Genomic DNA, 17,138 nt, shown 5'->3' on the forward strand with positions numbered 1-17,138 from the left:
CCAATAACTGCATTTGGCTTTAAATAGCACCAAAAATTTGCACATTTGTTTCTGAAAAAACAAAGTCCACTGAAACAGTTGGTCTTTTTTTGGGAAATAGGGGGATGAAACAAAGGGAGAACAGACATTTTAATTATTTACATTTGATTAGATTCAACTGGAAGAAACTCTTAAGCTTAGCAATTACTGTGTACTTACCCTCGGTTCTGTAAGTCCTCTAAGTTAGAGGCATTCCACTCTGAGCCCTGTGGAACCAAAGAGACAAGGTTAGGGAGTATTAGCAAATCAACTAAATATAAAACTTGAAAAGGAGTCCTGTAAGGGAAGAAGCAAAATTTCTAACAAGAAGATCAATAACATCTGAGTTTCCTCTTTGCGTGCTTGGCACTTACATTAGTTTTCACAAATGATAGAGTAAGATTATCATCTTCATTTTTACAGATAAGAAAACCAATCCTTATAGAATTAGAGTAATTTTTGCTGAAGATCACATTGCTGGAGGTGTCTCCTACCACCCTCCAAGTTAGATACTTGTCATCCTTTTTCATATTACTGTGATTTTTTTCTTTTTTCTTTTCTTTTTTTTTTTTTTAAAGAATGCTTTATTTATGTTTGCTGGTTTTGTTTGTTTGTTTTTGTTTTATACATGCACTGGGTACAGTCAGAAGTGCGGGAGGGTGAGAGAATTCACCAGAGCCAGAGCGGGGAGCAGAGCAGGCAGAAGGACCGAAGGACACTGCTGAGGGGAGCAGCGGGCGGCAGGAGAGGTCTGCACGCCATGTGGGACCCTCCTCCGGTGGCCGGGGAGCAGCCGGGGATCGAACCGGCGCCGCAGAGGCCGCGCGGTTTCGCAACCCAGCGCTCAACCGCTGCGCCACCGGGGAGGCCCGATTTTTTTCTTGATAGCATATAGCAAAATTTGTATTTACATGTTAATATGCTTATTTAATAACTCTGTGCTTTACCATAAAATAAGCTTCTTGAGAGGAGCCAGATGTCTTGTTTCCTATGGAAATCACTGCACAATACCTGGCATCTGGCAGGTATACAATAAATATTTGTTGAATGAATAAAGTGGCATTATTATGAATTAAACTCAGATTTCATTCTAAATTTCACACTCTTTCTAGTGCATTGTGTTGCAGCCATGGAACTGGAGTGTGTGTGTGGTAAGGAGAGAGGGAAACAACAGCTCTGTCAAACAAATGAGGGAACCGTAATATGCAAATTTAAAGAAGGGGGTTCAATATTGTCTGGGAGATATTTCAATTGTTAACCTTTCATCACACTTGCTTTCTTTTTCCTTCCCTTTCCTTTAATGCTTTTTTCCTCTGAACCATTTGAAAGTAATTTTAGCCACTGTAGCATTTCATTTCTGATCTTATAACATTTAACAACAAGAACAGTCTCTGACATTATTCCATTTTTACAACCAAGAAAGATAACAGTCATCATTCATATTTGAATTTCAAAAGTTGTTCTCAAAATGTCCTTTATTATATACACTCAGTCAAGGATCACACTTTGCATATAGTTGCCATGTTTCTGCCACCTTTAATACAGAACAGTGCACCCCTGCCTTTATTTAGTCTTTCATGATATTGACATTTTTGTAGACTACAGGTCTGTAATCTTGGAGAATTCCCTACAATCTGAATTTGTCTTGACTGTTTCCTAAAGGTTAGCTTTAGGTCAAACATTCATGGTAAGAATATTACAAGAGTGATGTTGTATACTTCCTAATGCATCATGAGGTATATAATGGCAGTTTGTTCCATTATTTGTGAAGCTGAGTTTGAATTCTTGGGTACCTTTGTGTTTGTCACATTGCTCCATTATAAAGGTTCCTTTAAAATTAGTAATCTTTGGGCCTCCCCTGGTGGTGCAGCAGTTGAGCACTGGGTTGCGAAGCTGCCTGCAGCCTCTGCAGTGCGGGTTTGTTCCCCGGCTGCTCCCCGGCCACCAGAGGAGGGTCCCGCATGGCGTGCAGACCTTTCTTGCCGCCCGCTGGTCCCCTCAGCAGTGTACTTCGGTCCTTCTGCCTGCTCTGCTCTCCGTTCTGGTTCTGGTGAATTCTCTCACCCTCCCGCGTTTCTGACTGTACCCAGGGCTTGTATAAATAAATAAATAAAAAATCTTAAAAAAAAAAAAATTAGTAATCTTTGAGGCCATGTGGCTATCCTGTTTCATAAAAGTCTTACATCTTCAGCATCAACTGATAATTTTGCCCAAATCAATTATTTTAGTGGAGGTTTCTGATCCCAGTATTCCTTCTGTATGTCAGCTGGCATCCTTCTGTAAAAGGGAGCTTCACCTAATTAATACTCCCCCGCTTTATTTGAGCGTCTCTATGGACTTTGGAATTCTTTTTGTATTCAGTATGTTATAATCCATAACCACCACTATTTTGTTTTACTTTATTTTTTGGACACTCAAGTTGTCCTGACTTTGGCCAGTGAAAATCTCATCAAGCAGACTCCTTTTGATATGATCCCATTAAAATCTTTGCACACTCTCTTGATTTCTACACTTGATCTTAGCCAAAAGGCCAAGAAGCGATGCACACTTTCTTGCGATACACAACATTTCTATTCAAAAAGTTGTTCCAGATTCACTTTATAAATGAAAGCAGGCATTTCCCAAGGAGTCCTGTTTTTTGTTAGTGAAGAATAATATTTGTAATCAAGATCTGGGCATTAACTATCAATAGATACGCTCATTACTACTAGGTGTCATTACTTCTAAAACTTTTCAGTGGACAGATCTAGGAAACCTTTCTAAAAAAATATTATCTTATATTGATACCTCCAATTAAAATCCAACACCACAAGGTTATTCCTTTTTTTCCTTCCCATCTTCCATCATTTTTTTTATCTCCCTACTTTACAGTGAGTATCTTGGCTCCCAACAACTCGATCCCTTTGCTTATAAAATAGTTTCAACATTATTATACTATTATCACAATCAATGGTAAACCTATTAAATTCAAATTTTCTTTGCAATTCCTTTTTTCTTGATTATATCCCATGAATGGGTACAATCATAGTATTATTTTTAATCAGAGTATTATGTCTAAAACTTATTTGAGGGCCTCCCCGGTGGCGCAGCGGTTGAGCACTGGGTTGCGAAGCTGCCCGCAGCCTCTGCGGCGCCGGTTCGATCCCCGGCTGCTCCCCGGCCACCGGAGGAGGATCCCACATGGTGCGCAGACCTCTCCTGCCACCCGCTGCTCCCCTCAGCAGTGTACTTCAGTCCTTCTGCCTGCTCTGCTCCCCACTCTGGCTCTGGTGAATTCTCTCACCCTCCCGCGCTTCTGACTATACCCAGTGCATGTATAAACAAAAAACAAACAAACATAATAAATAAATAAAAACATGCCTCTATTAAAAAAAATAAATAAAACTTATTTGAATTAATTTATTTGTGTGGTTATCAATTTAACATACATTTGGGTTTATTTGTTCTTGTTCGTGTTCAGCTTTAGAGTATGCTTTGCCATTATTTTCTATTTGAGTTTTTGAATATGTAAAACTTTTACGTAGTATCTTGAAAGTAAGAAAGCTTATCAAAAAAATTCAAAGTCTCCCACCCTCATATCCTCTTCAACCCTCCTGTATAACTATTTTTTATTAGTTTCTGACTTACTCTACCTATGTTCTATTTTGAAAAAATATAAACAAGTACATATTTATTACTTCTTACACAAATGTAATATATTAACGTATTTTTTTTAAAAATATTTATTTATTTATACAAGCACTGGGTATAGTCAGAAGCGTGGGAGGGTGAGACAATTCACCAGAGCCTGAGTGGGGAACAGAACAGGCAGACAGATGAAACACACTGCTGAGGGGAACAGTGGGCAAGGCAGGAGAGGTCTGTCGCTCCATGTGGGACCCTCGCCGGCGGCCGGGGATTGAACCAGCACTGCAAAGGCTGCGGGCAGCTGCGCAGCCCAGTGCTCAACCGCTGCACCACCAGGGAAGGCCCACTAATGTATTTTTTTTTAGCTATTTGCTTTCTTCACTTTATAATATAGTCTCAAAACCACTCCACATCACAGTCAACAGAGATCATCTTCCTTATATCTGCATAGTAAGTAATTCACTGGTTAGTGATGTAATAGTTTTTTCAACTATAGTCCTATGAATGATGCTTCATACTTGTAGAAGTAAAAGTAAGACTGCATAGTTTTCTTAGACATTGCTCAACTCCATTTGAGAGAGGTTGAGACATTTCTACATGCTCAGCAGCAATGCATGCACGTGTCACTTTCCCCACAGCCTTACCAACAAAATGTATGGCTAAACTTTGTTTTTGTCATTCTGATGTGTGAAATGTTATCTAATTATAATTTCAATTTGCATTTTTCTTACTATAAAAGGGTTGCAGAGTCAAAAGAAAAAAGGGTTGCAGATTCATTGTCAGGTCTACTTCTGTCTTTGAGCAATCTGTTCATGTCTTTTGAACAGATTAGAAATTAATCTGTTAATCTAATCAAAAATTAAAATTTACCTATTTCAGAATCATGCATTAAATGGAATTTAGCATTAGCAGATTTTGGTTCAAGTTCTAACTCTCCCTCCTACTGTGGGGTCTTGGGCAAACTGTTTAACCTCTCTGTCCTCGCTTTCCTTATCTGTAAAATGGAAGGCCTCTCTTACCTTAATGCTAATCATTGAATGGATACTTTCTCTTCAAATTATGAATTTATAGCTTCTCACATATTAAAATGGAAAAACTGTTTCTTCATCCTGAATTCTCCTCTACAAACTATCCTTTTCCCTTTCTTTCATAACCAAGATTCACAGAAATAAAATCCAATACTCACTTTCTCTAGTTCCTTATTTTCCATGTCTTAACTCATAGTTTCTGCCTTCATCACTCTAATGACTTCTCCTAATTGTCTAGTCCAGGGGTGACCTCGGTATCCTTATTCCACTGGCTTTCTCTGAGTATCTATCTGATACTATTCATTACTCCCTCTTTATGGAATTAGATCAGAATGTACAAATATCTAGCTTCATGCATTGCACAATATAGTGGATCAACTAGTGTTTGTTGACTGAATGATAAAATGAGTTAAGTAAATTAAGCACTTTGAAAATTGTCAAGTGTTATGCATGCACTATCATTGTATTACAAGTGGTCTATTTGGACACTGAACTGGGAGATATGAAGGTCGCTGTGCTGAAGTTCCATTTAGGAAAAGATCAGTAAGTGATAGACAACTGATCTTTCCTACAGATGAGGGTTCAACTAACTTTCAAAGAATATGGGAAGTTCTGAAGGCTCTGTGCTCAGAACCTTTGAGAAAATCAGCTTTCCTATGGCAAAGAAAGATGCACAGACTTCAAGGAGACAGAAGCCAAGCAATAGGGCTCCGTTGCTAAACTGCTACCAGGGAAATGCGACCACCTCAATTCTTCATTTAGAAATCAAGATCTTCTGCTGAACTCTGTCTACTTAGATGGATATACCTTAGATATGATGAAAAAAGTACATGGTTTTCATCTACCTGTCCACCAAGAATTCAATTTGATAATCTGAAGTGACATATGCAGAAATAAAGTAAATTAAAAGAACTGGCTACTGACTCAGTGAAGTCTGTATAAATTGACTTGGGCTATGGTTAGGGCTGTTTCAAGTTCAACCAGAAAGCAACTGGACGTCACCATGATATAATTACTTTCCTGCCTCAACACAAATGTCAAGTATATTACTCCCTAGAGGCCCTTCACTGATACAACCTCTACTCCCATGGTTCTTGGGCTTACAGTGACATAATTCCATGGGAATTTTTACCATGTTCAATGTAATTATGCAAAGCATATTATAATTTTACTTAGTGTAAAATGAAGTCTTGATACTATGATACATTTTTAAAGTAAATTCATTTCTATTTTTCACTCTGGTTCTCCTACACTGTAGCCTGGTCCAAAGACCCAAGTAACTGATTTCTTTGAAAATATTATCCTCAGGAAGTAGCCTTGCTGAGGTTCAACTGTCCAAAATAGAGGAGGAGAGCACATTTATGGCAAATGAGAAGCACTATACTGAGGGTTCTGCTAAGATCAAGATGACCAGGCAAAATGTCCCAGGACTGTATCCCTATCCATACTTTCTTCATCATACCATATCACTAGTTCAAGGCTGTGAGTCATAAGCTCTCTTTTCACTTTTTCTTCTAAGAATAGTTTTTGCTACACATCTCCAGTTGAGGAGCTATTTTAATTGTATGGATAATTTTTGTCCATTTGATCATCCTCATCTATTTACATATTCTCTATTTCTCTGATTCTAACCACCAATTTGAGGCTTAATTTTTCTTTGAAAACACTATTCCAAAAGAATTTACAATGTCAAATCTTGAAAAAGATAATAATCAGCAGTAAAAATTGGAACTACCTTTTTATCCATGAACAAACTTACTGGTTGTGTTCAATATTCCTGTGCTTCCACTTAGGCAGTTAAGATTAAGGTAAGGTGCCTGCCTTTCTGCAAAGTCTCTCTGGTCACATCTAGCTTTTTCTCAGCCAAATTGGACAGCCTCCAGAAGAGCTGTTCATATTGAGAATTGGTTGGGCAAGGATTTTCGGCTCAGTGAGGTTATAAACTCTCCGGGTGTGGAACAACCTCTTTTTCTGGAAACACCCTGACTTCCAACCAATCATGTTTTTTTTTTTTTTTTACTATAGATTTTCTTTAAATTATACCTACACTTTTTCTCTCCATACCAGTGGGACACCTTTCCAAATAAACATCTCTGTGCAGTGGACTGCAACATTCTTCCAAACAGAAAGGAGATGATATACTGCTGTCTCCCTTCATATAACCGGCTTGCACTATAGGCATCACAACTACGCACAAGATGAAATGACTTTGCAGAAAATTAACACCACCACTTGCAGCTCAGATAAGACCTCTTTTTCTGTGTCAGCTTTCGGGAAAGTCAGCAGAGCACAGACTCATTGGAGAAGAGACAGCTGTTTGGACAGAGGATATGTTGGTGTAAACAAAGGGAGGAAGCCATCAAGGAAGAAGTACAATAGGATGTTTAGAAAAATTTCTATACACTTATTTTATATTTGGATAAGCATTTAATTTCAGGATTCTCTGGTTTAAAGGTTTTTTTCCCCAAATAAGAAAAATATTTACAACAGAAAGAACATGTCCATTCTCTAGAAAATAGAATTGAAATTGAATTGATTTCCCATTTTTCCAAAATAGGTATGTAAATATATATTAAAAAAGTAAAAAAGACCGGAGGCAATATTATATAATTAAAGATAACAGTGCTTAAATCGCTAGGTGATGACTGAAAGTTTATTTATTGTCTTTTAAAATTTTCTAAGTTTTCTACAATGAGCAAGGATTATTTTTATTATAAGAAAAAACCAAGACAGAGAAATATGCCTTTAATCATGAAATAATTGCATGGCTCTACTGGTAGAAATATGCAAATGCTTTTGTAATTGATTAGGGAATGTATTCTGGGGAGGGATTATTCTTTCTGTTTAGGATACTATTAAAATTTGTGCATATGTCTTAAAAGATACTATTTGAGGAGGAGTTAAGGAGAGGGATACATGCTTGAAGTTAACAGGTTGATTGGTCAGATACTGGCTGCTTTTGATAGTCATCATATCTATATCCTTTTTAGGTATTAAAATCTAAGCTCAATGGGAAAGTGATTTTCAAATTTGTAGCTCACTTTCTAACATGAGCTGTTTTTGGCTATAGGCATTTGCCCTTCATAAAAATTAGTCATGTTACATAGAAACAGTTGGGGGCAAGGCCCATATGAATGACTCAGATGTTCTATAGATAACACAAAAATCCTTTCCAACAGCACAAGAATAGGTAATACTTGAACTCTCATTGGAAGCATACACAAAAGGCAACAAAGCCAAGTGCTTTGCAAATGAAAAGGTCAATGACAGTTGTACAGCATGATTTACATCCAGAAATGGCAACAGACATTGGTCAAGTTAAAGTAATGGAAAATATGTTGCCCTCCTGGCTCACAGCTTTTCATGAGTAATTTCATAGCTACACACCACTATGAATCATTCTTACACATATACTCTAAGTATCAACAAATTAATTCAGGACACAAGCCTTCAAGAGCACAAAGTCTGACTGCTTGGTGAAATAAACTCTTGAATGATTCAGGGTGAGATGATTCAGTTTAGTTAGTTCCTGTGCATTTATTTCTCTTCTTACCTGTTCCCAGCTTCTAATCATTTTATAGTTCACAAACGTTCTCACCAGAGAAAGGAAGTGAAATTCAAACCAACAGATTTAATTCCATGTTAGCATTTTTTTTTCATAAATAAAAATGAGGTTTTGGTGTTCCCCACTGATTTAATTATTCTTGTTAGCCTTGTACCCACTAGCATGTATAGAAGAAAACTAAAACTAGTTAACATTTGGGTAGAAAAAAGGTCTTAAGATTTTAGAAGCTTTCCTAGTCCATCCGTAGAGGTCTCCTTGGACTAATTATAGGTCACTGAATGTTCAGGAACCATGAAGCACAATTTCAAGTCACTCGGTTTTTGGTAATCACAAAAGTATTCTGGGGACTTAAAATGTAGCTACAAGATTACAGATGTTTAGAAGTCCAATAGCCTCTCAGTTATAAGTATGATTTGATCAGCTATATGAGACCTTAGACACATTTGGCAAATTTGAGAGAGTGACCTTAGAGGATCATCCACTTGTTTACACCGTATGAAACTACTGTAGGCCAGTCTGTTTTTGGCTTTAACTATTAGGAAGAACAAACAAGAAATTTAACAACCCCAGGCGAAAAAAGGCAGATCTGTAGCATTTGCCAATTTCCCTGGTGTAAAAATTCCCACCATAGTCAATTTTATTTTATTTTATTTTTTTTTATAAATTTTATTGTTATATTCCCCATACAATTGCAGCCCCCCATGCTGACCCCAATCCCTCCCCTCCCGCCCCCGCCCCCCTAAAAGTGTCTCTGGTTCATAGTTTTTTGTTGATTTTGATTTTCACTTTCTTATAGTTATTCATTTTCCTGGTCCATTATTTAAGTTTTCTAGATTCCTGCTATGAGTGAGACCATCCGGTATTTTTCTTTTTCTTTTTGGCTTATTTCGCTGAGCATGATCCCTTCCAGCGCCATCCATGTTGCAGCAAATTGCATGTGTTTATCTTTTTTGAATGCTGAGTAATATTCCATGGTATATATGTACCACATCTTCTTGATCCAGTCATCTATTTTTGGGCATTTGGGTTGTTTCCAAAGCTTAGCTATTGTAAACAGTGCTGCTATAAACATAGGGGTGCAGGTGTTCTTTGGAATTGATGTTTCTGTGTCCTTTGGGTACATACCTAGGAGTGGAATTGCTGGGTCATATGGAAGCTCTATGTTTAGTAGGTCCAGAAATCTCCACACAGCTTTCCACAGTGGTTGGACCAGTTTGCACTCCCACCAACAGTGCAGAAGAGTTCCTTTTTCTCCACACCCTCGCCAACATTTGTTATTGCTAGTTTTTTTAATATGTGCCATTCTCACTGGTGTAAGATGGTATCTCATGGTAGTTTTGATTTGCATTTCCCTGATGACAAGTGATGTTGAACATTTTTTCATATGCCTGTTGGCCATTTGCATTTCCTCTTCAGAGAAGTTTCTTTTAAGCTCTTCTGCCCATTTTTTGACAGGATTATTTTCTTTGTTGTTGTTGAGTCTCATCAGCTCTTTGCAGATTTTTGTGATCAGTCCTTTATCATTAGTGTTGGGTGCAAAAATGTTCTCCCAGTTGGTGGGGTTTCTCTTTGTTTTTGTTATTGTCTCTTTTGCTGTGCAAAAGCTCTTTAATTTGATATAGTCCCAGCTGTTTATCTTTGCCTTCACTATCACTGCTTTGAGTGATGTGTCTGTAAAGATGTCTTTGATGTGCAAATCACGTAGTGTTTCGCCTATATTTCCTTCTATATATTTTATGGTTTCAGGTCTTATGTCTAGTTCTTTAATCCATTTTGAGTTGATTTTTGTGTATGGTGTGAGGTGGTGGTGAAGCTTCATTCTTTTGCATGTAGCGACCCAGTTTTCCCAGCACCATTTATTGAACAAACTTTCTTTGCTCCAATGCATAGTCTTTGCTCCTTTGTCAAAGATTAGTTGACCATAAATCTGTGGGTTTATTTCTGGATTTTCTATTCGATTCCATTGGTCTGTATGTCTGTTCTTGTTCCAATACCATGCAGTTTTGATGATTATGGCTTTGTAGTATAGTTTGAAGTCTGGGAGTCTGATGCCTCCATTCCCTTCTTTTTTTTTCAGGAGAGCTTTGGCTATTCGGGGTTTTTTGTGATTCCATATGAATTTCATCAATAATTGTTCTATTTCTTTGAAGAATGACATTGAAATTTTGATTGGAATAGCATTGAATCTGTATATTGCTTTTGGAAGGATGGCCATTTTAATAATGTTTATTCTTCCAATCCATGAGCAGGGGATGTCTCTCCATTTCTTTGTGTCTTCTTCTATTTCTTTTAACAGTGTTTTATAGTTTTCTTTGTATAGGTCCTTTACCTCTTTTGTTAGATTTATTCCCAAATATTTGATTTTTTTTGTTTCAATAACAAAAGGGATGGTCTTTTTGATTTCTTCTTCTTCAGATTTATTGTTTGTGTATAGGAAGGCTACTGACTTTTGCATGTTGATTTTGTATCCTGCCACTTTACTGAACTGATTGATGAGTTGAATTAGCTTTTCTGTGGAGTTTTTGGGGTTCTCTATGTATAATATCATATCGTCTGCAAATAGTGATAGTTTGACTTCTTCTTTTCCTATTTGGATTCCTTGGATGTCTTTCTCTTGTCTTATTGCCCTGGCTAGGACTTCCAGTATTATATTGAAAAGCAATGGTGAGAGTGGACATCCTTGTCTTGTTCCAGATCTTAATGGAATTGCTTTCAGCTTTTCACCATTGAGGATGATACTGGCTGTTGGCTTGTCATAGATGGCCTTTATGATGTTGAGGTATGTTCCTTGTATCCCAAGAATTTCAAGGGCTTTTATCATGAATGGGTGTTGCACTTTGTCGAAAGCTTTCTCAGCATCTATTGATATTATCATATGGTTTTTATATTTCTTTTTGTTGATGTGTTGGATAACGTTGATTGATTTTCGGATGTTAAACCATCCTTGTGTCCCTGGAATGAATCCAACTTGGTCGTGGTGAATTATCTTATGGATACATTGTTGGATTCTGATAGCTAAAATTTTATTGAGGATTTTTGCATCAGTGTTCATTAGGGAGATTGGCCTGTAGTTTTCCTTTTTTGTGTTGTCCTTGTTCGGTTTTGGTATTAGTGTAATGTTGGCTTCATAGAACGTGTTTGGTATTGTCCCTTCCTTCTCAATTTTTTGGAAGAGTTTGTGAAGGATAGGCACTAATTCGTCTCTGAATGTTTGGTAGAATTCATTTGTAAATCCATCAGGTCCTGGGCTTTTGTTTTTGGGGAGGTTTTTGATTACCATTTCAATTTTGCTAATTGTAATTGGTCTGTTTAGGTGTTCTATTTCTTCTTTATCTAGCTTTGGGTGATTGTAGAGTTGTAGGAATTTGTCCATCTCCTCTAGATTGTTAAACTTGTTTCCATATAACTGTTCATAGTAGTTACTGATTATTCTTTTGATTTCTGCTGTGTCCGTTGTGATTTCTCCTCTTTCATTGATGATCCTGTTTATTTGTGCTTTCTCCCTTTTTTCCTTTGTGAGCCTGGCTAGGGGTTTGTCTATTTTATTGATTTTTTCAAAGAACCAGCTCTTGGTTTCATTGATCTTTTGCATTGTTTTTTTAGTTTCAATTTCATTTATTTCTGCTTTGGTTTTTATTATTTCTTTTCTTCTACTGGTTTTGGGGTTTTCTTGTTGTTCTTTTTCTAGATCTTTGAGCTTCGAGATTAGGTTGTTTCTTTGCGTTCTTTCTTGTTTCTTGATGTGAGCTTCTATTGCTATATATTTTCCTCTTATTACTGCTTTTGCTGCATCCCATACATTTAGGATATTGGTGTCCTCCTTGTCATTCAATTCAAAAAATTTTTTAATTTCTTCTTTGATCTCCTCATTAGTCCAATGGTCTTCCAGTAGTGTGGTTTTTAATCTCCATGAGGTAGGAAAGTTCCTTGCCTTCTTTTTATGGTTTATTTCTAGTTTGATGCCTTCATGGTCAGAAAAGATGGTTGATATGATTTCAATCTTGGTGTATCTGTTGATGTTTGTCTTGTGCCCCAGTATGTGATCGATCCTGGAGAATGATCCGTGTGCGCTTGAGAAAAATGTGTACTCCGTTTTTTTGGGGTTTAGTGTTCTATAGATGTCTGTTAAGCCCAATTGCTCTAGGTCTTTATTTAGAGCTTTGGTTTCTTTACTTATTTTTTTGTCTTGTTGATCTATCCATTGTTGATAGTGGTGTGTTGAAGTCTCCCACTACGTATGTGTTTTCTCTGATGTCTGTTTTCAGAGAGGACAACAGTTGTCTGATATATTTTGGTGCTCCTTCGTTTGGTGAGTATATGTTAATGAGTGTTATTTCTTCTTGAAGTATTGACCCCTTGATCATAATGTAGTGACCATTGGGGTCTCTTTTTATCTTTTTGAGTTTGAAATCTGTTTTATCTGATATAAGTATAGCTGTTCCTGCTTTCTTTTTTGGCCCATTTGCTTGTAGGATTGTTTTCCATCCTTTGACTTTGAGCCTATTTTTATCTTTTGTAGCTAAATGTGTTTCCTGGAGACAGCAAAAGGTTGGGTTTTGTTTCTTAATCCAGGCTGCAACTCTGTGTCTTTTTATTGAAGAGTTTAGTCCATTTACATTTAGAGTTAATATTGAAATGTTAACATCTGTATTTGCCATTGTGTTTGTCTTTCCTTTGATTTTATTTATTTATTCTTTTAATAACTTTTTTTTTTTTTGGCCTTCTTTCATTGTTATTCGTCGCTCTGAGGTTCTGGCTTTAGGACTCCTTGTAGTATTTTTTGGAGTGGGGGTTTAGTTGCAATGAAATTCCGGAGTTTCTGTTTGTCTGGGAAGGTCCATATTCTTTCTTCAAAGAGGAAGGAGAGCTTTGCGGGATAGAGTATTCTTGGTTGGCATCTGTTTTCTTGGAGTCTGTTGACTATGTCCCTCCACTCTCTCCTTGCGCGTAGTGTTTCTTCGGAGAAGTCTGGTGTCAGCCTGATTGGTTTTCCTTTGAATGTTATGTTTCTTCCCTCTTGCCAGCTTCATTATTTTTTCCTTGTCCTGGATTCTTGGGAGCTTTACTATTATGTGTCTTGCTGTATTTTTCCTTTCGTCGTGGAAGTTTGGTGTTCTTCTTGCTTCTTGTATATCAATTTTCAGCTCCTTCTTCACATTTGGGAAGTTCTCTTCAATTATCTCTTTGAATATTTTCTCTGTTCCTACATCTCTCTCCTCTCCTTCTGGTATTCCTATAACTCTTATATTTCCTTTCCTCATGGAGTCAGATAGTTCCCGAAGTCTTTCTTCGTTCTTTTTCCTTCGTACTTCTCTTTCCTTCTCTGTTTTGGTTCTTTTTATTTCTGTGTCTTCAAGATTACTTATTCGTTCTTCCATTTCATCTATTCTGCTTTCATTGCTTTTCCCAGAATTCTTTAGTTCTTCCATTAATTCTTTGATCTCCTGCATTTCTTTTACTTCCCTCTTTAGGGACTCAATTTCTTTCTTCTGACCATTGTTTTCCCTCTCTAGGGACTCAATTGCATTCTTCTGATCGTTGATTATTTTTCCCTTATCATTGTTTTCCTTTATGACTTCTGTCAGTTTTTTAATCACGGCAATTTTAAATTCTCTTTCTGGAAGGCTCAGAAATTCTTCCAAGTTATTGTCGTTGCAATCTGGGGGCTGGCTTTCTTTTTGTGGTGTGCTTTTTCTCTGGAGAGTTGCTAGGTTGCGTGTGGTTCTTCTCCTCCCTACTGTCTGTTTTCTAATTTGCCGTATGCGTTGGGACACTGTGTTGTTGGGACTTGCCGGCATCTTGGGTGGGCTTCTCTGTTCCCCTCTGGTTCTTCCAGGAGTCATCTGTCAGTTTCAAGCAGCCTTTACTGGAGAAAGGTCCCTGTTTTAAAATGCCGATGTGGGGACACACTCCCCTGTGCGCCTGGTCTGCCCCGGCGGTGGGTTCCTGCTCCCCTCTGGGCTTGGACTGCAGGCCAGAGGGGGTCTGGCGTGGGCGAACTTCCCCCGCTCACCTCTGGCTCCTGAGGAAGCCTTCTGCAGGTAGTCTTTACTGAAGAAATGTCCCTGTTCTAAAATGGTGATGTGGGACACACTCCCTGCGCTTCTGGTCTCAGGCACACTATTCTGCGCGCCTGGTCTGCCCCGGCTGTGGGTGCTCGCTCTCCCTGTGGGCTCAGACTACTTGTTCAGAAGGGGCCCGGTGTGGGCTAACTCCCCAGCTGGCCACTAGCTCCTTCAGTAGCCTGTGCTGGGGTCAAGTCGCTAGGTGGCACCAGAGATCTCTCCTAGAGCCCTTGGGGAGCTGATTTTCCACCCCGTGGGACAGGGAGCAGAGCGGGGATGGTAGGGTACACCTCAACGGCTTTGGGGTGCTGTGTCTGCCTTGTGCCCCACCTTCGTGGGGAACCCACGCCCCTAATTTCGTGCCCCGGGTCTCAGTTCCAAAGCCCTCAGTTCCAGGATGCGGGCTGTAGCCCAGATCAGTGGCGCAGGAATGGCGCCTTTTGAATCCCGCTCCCCTGCCTGGACGCCTTGTTCCTGCTCACTCAGGGAGGGCCTCCGCCCGGGTCTCAGTTCCAAAGCCCTCAGTTCCAGGACGCGGGCTGTAGCCCAGATCCGTGGCGCGGGAATGGCGCCTTTTGAATCCCGCTCCCCTGCCTGGGCGCCTTGTTCCTGCTCACTCAGGGAGGGCCTCCGCCGTCTCCCTGCAAGCCTAGGTCGCAGGCGCAGGGCCCTGGGCAGCTGCAATCCGAGTGCCACTTTCGCGCAAGCTTACCGGGTGGCCGGGGCTGTGTGCTAGTGCTGGTCTCCTCCTGGTGGGCGGGGCTCTCTTTAATGGCGCCTGGAGCTCACCTCCGCGGCGGATCCTGCAGGGTTCGCCTCAGCTCCCGTTCACGGGGTGTGGTGGCTGAAATAGTTCCTTTCCACTCACAGTCCCACTTGCTGCATCCGTTTTTCTTGTTGGGCGTTTTGGTTTGTTGTTTCCCTCGTCTCTGCCGGTCGGTCGGAGAGTGCCGCCTCTGTGGGCGGGGGAGGGGAGCAGGGTTCTGTGCTTCCCTCCCTTCTCGTCCTCTTTTATGGCAACTTTCTTCTTCGGGCAGTTTGCTGGAGTAGTCCGTTTATCTTCCGTGTCCCAGTTCTCACTGGGACCTGCCGCTTTTCCTCCCTTTTAACTTTTTTTAATGGGAGATCTTACTCGCAGCATCTCCTCGCCGCCATGTTGCTCCGCCCCCCCCCTCAGTAAAACCATAGTCAATTTTAATCCACCAACTTTACATCATTGAATGAGGAATTGGGAAGAGACAAGGAGAAGCACACCATTATATAACATTTCTACCACATAATAGATGTAAATAACCCTAAAAGCATGGATAATAGTGAAATAATTAGGAAGTGATGAGGTTTGAGTATTTATTACCTTTCTTTTTAATGTAAATTACATTTTATTTAAATATAATAAAATTTAACAATTGTCCCCATGGATTGGTATGGACTAATTTCAGCACACCACTTAATGTAGTCCAAAGACTTACCAAGAATACGTGATCAAATATCTGTGTAGGGCTATCCATTTGACCAAGGATCACTATCATTTCATTGTCTATAAATTCCTTGAATTCTCGCAAGTTGCACACCATTTGCATTTCCAACTCAGTTCGTATCTGAAACAAAGATGGCATATGGTACTAATTTCTGTGAGGTCCATCTGTGTCTTCAACCACTCACCATTTCTAGCCCATTCCTACTGTTATCCTATTCCAAGCCTTGGAACAGTGAGGACTTAAGGTCTCTTACCTCTTTGGATGTGATATTCTCCAAATCCTTCTGCATCATAATCTCTCTTAATTTGGTTTTAATTAGCCTTTCAGTTCGCTCACGTTCAGTTGGGCTGAGAAGAAAAAAATGGTGATTTTTCTTAGGCAGGAATTTGACTAAGTAAGTTAATAGGCCATTTGGTTTTGTTTCCAAATTGGTAGGCCTTGCCTCTACAACCCTCAAATTTATATAATACTCGAGATATGGCAAAAAATAAAATTAATTAAAAAAGTTTCTTTTTAGTATGTGTAGAATGTAAATATGTAGGAATTAATTTGAGGGGTTGCACGCATCTAAGAGTCCTTAAATACATTCATATATATATGCATATATCCATGAGGGAATAAAGACACACATGAGTGTTAATACTCCTGAGGAGCACTTGTTGAACTAGAATGCTGAGGTGAGTAGACCAGTGATATGACCCATTATGGGAATGGGTCTTCTGTAGCTTAAAATGCCACCTTATGCTAATTTTCACTGCCAAGTTTTAGAAAACGGGAAAAGGGGAAAGAGTGATTCCTGTCTTCATTGAGGCAAATTCTCTTTCAAAGTGGGTTTCAAGGATTAACTAAGTGGAATACTTCCACCCAGAATGTTCTCCTTTTCATGACAGTGCATAAAATCTCTGTGAACCTGTTACCCCATTTTATAAATAAAGGAAATAAACAGTAAAAGGTTAATGAAATGTGAATGATCACAAATACCAGGAGAATCAGAACTCTCAGCCTAGCCTAACACTCTACCTGCAGGATTATGTTGCTTCCCTTAGTTTTCTGAAGCTCTTAAAAATAAAATTATCCTTGGAACTTTAACATGAAATCAAACTAGGCAGTTGACTCTCCAATTACTAGAAAGATATTGGTTCAATGTAACTGGATGCTTCTCTCTGAAAGCATTATTTCATACTATGTAGAATTTGAGTGAGGCTGACAGAGAGCATTTTCTGTCTCATCTTTCCCTTCTAACATACTCAAGAAAGGTACTTGTTCTGTAGCTCCTTATTTGGGGATGGAAATGGACTAATAAGCCTTTAGGCATTCTGCCTGCCCTTGCTGTCTACTGCCTTATCACTGGCTGTGA

The 17,138-nt window shown here is 39.1% G+C and overlaps 1 protein-coding gene across 2 annotated transcripts in view; it reads right to left on the bottom strand.

Annotated features, from left to right (window-relative positions):
• Positions 1 to 17,138, bottom strand: part of SSH2 (slingshot protein phosphatase 2) — a gene marked incomplete at both ends in the record, with an annotated part of 244,659 nt that overhangs the window by 27,219 nt on the left and 200,302 nt on the right. For both annotated transcript variants that reach the window (XM_084239215.1, XM_084239214.1), the window contains 3 exons: positions 199 to 245; positions 15,773 to 15,901; positions 16,035 to 16,128. In XM_084239215.1, coding sequence (XP_084095341.1) covers positions 199 to 245; positions 15,773 to 15,901; positions 16,035 to 16,128 — 270 coding nt within the window. The remainder of the gene's footprint in view (positions 1 to 198; positions 246 to 15,772; positions 15,902 to 16,034; positions 16,129 to 17,138) is intronic.

Source organism: Talpa europaea, assembly GCF_964194135.1.
Source record: "Talpa europaea genome assembly, chromosome: 7".
In the NCBI taxonomy this organism is placed as follows: Eukaryota; Metazoa; Chordata; class Mammalia; order Eulipotyphla; family Talpidae; genus Talpa; species Talpa europaea.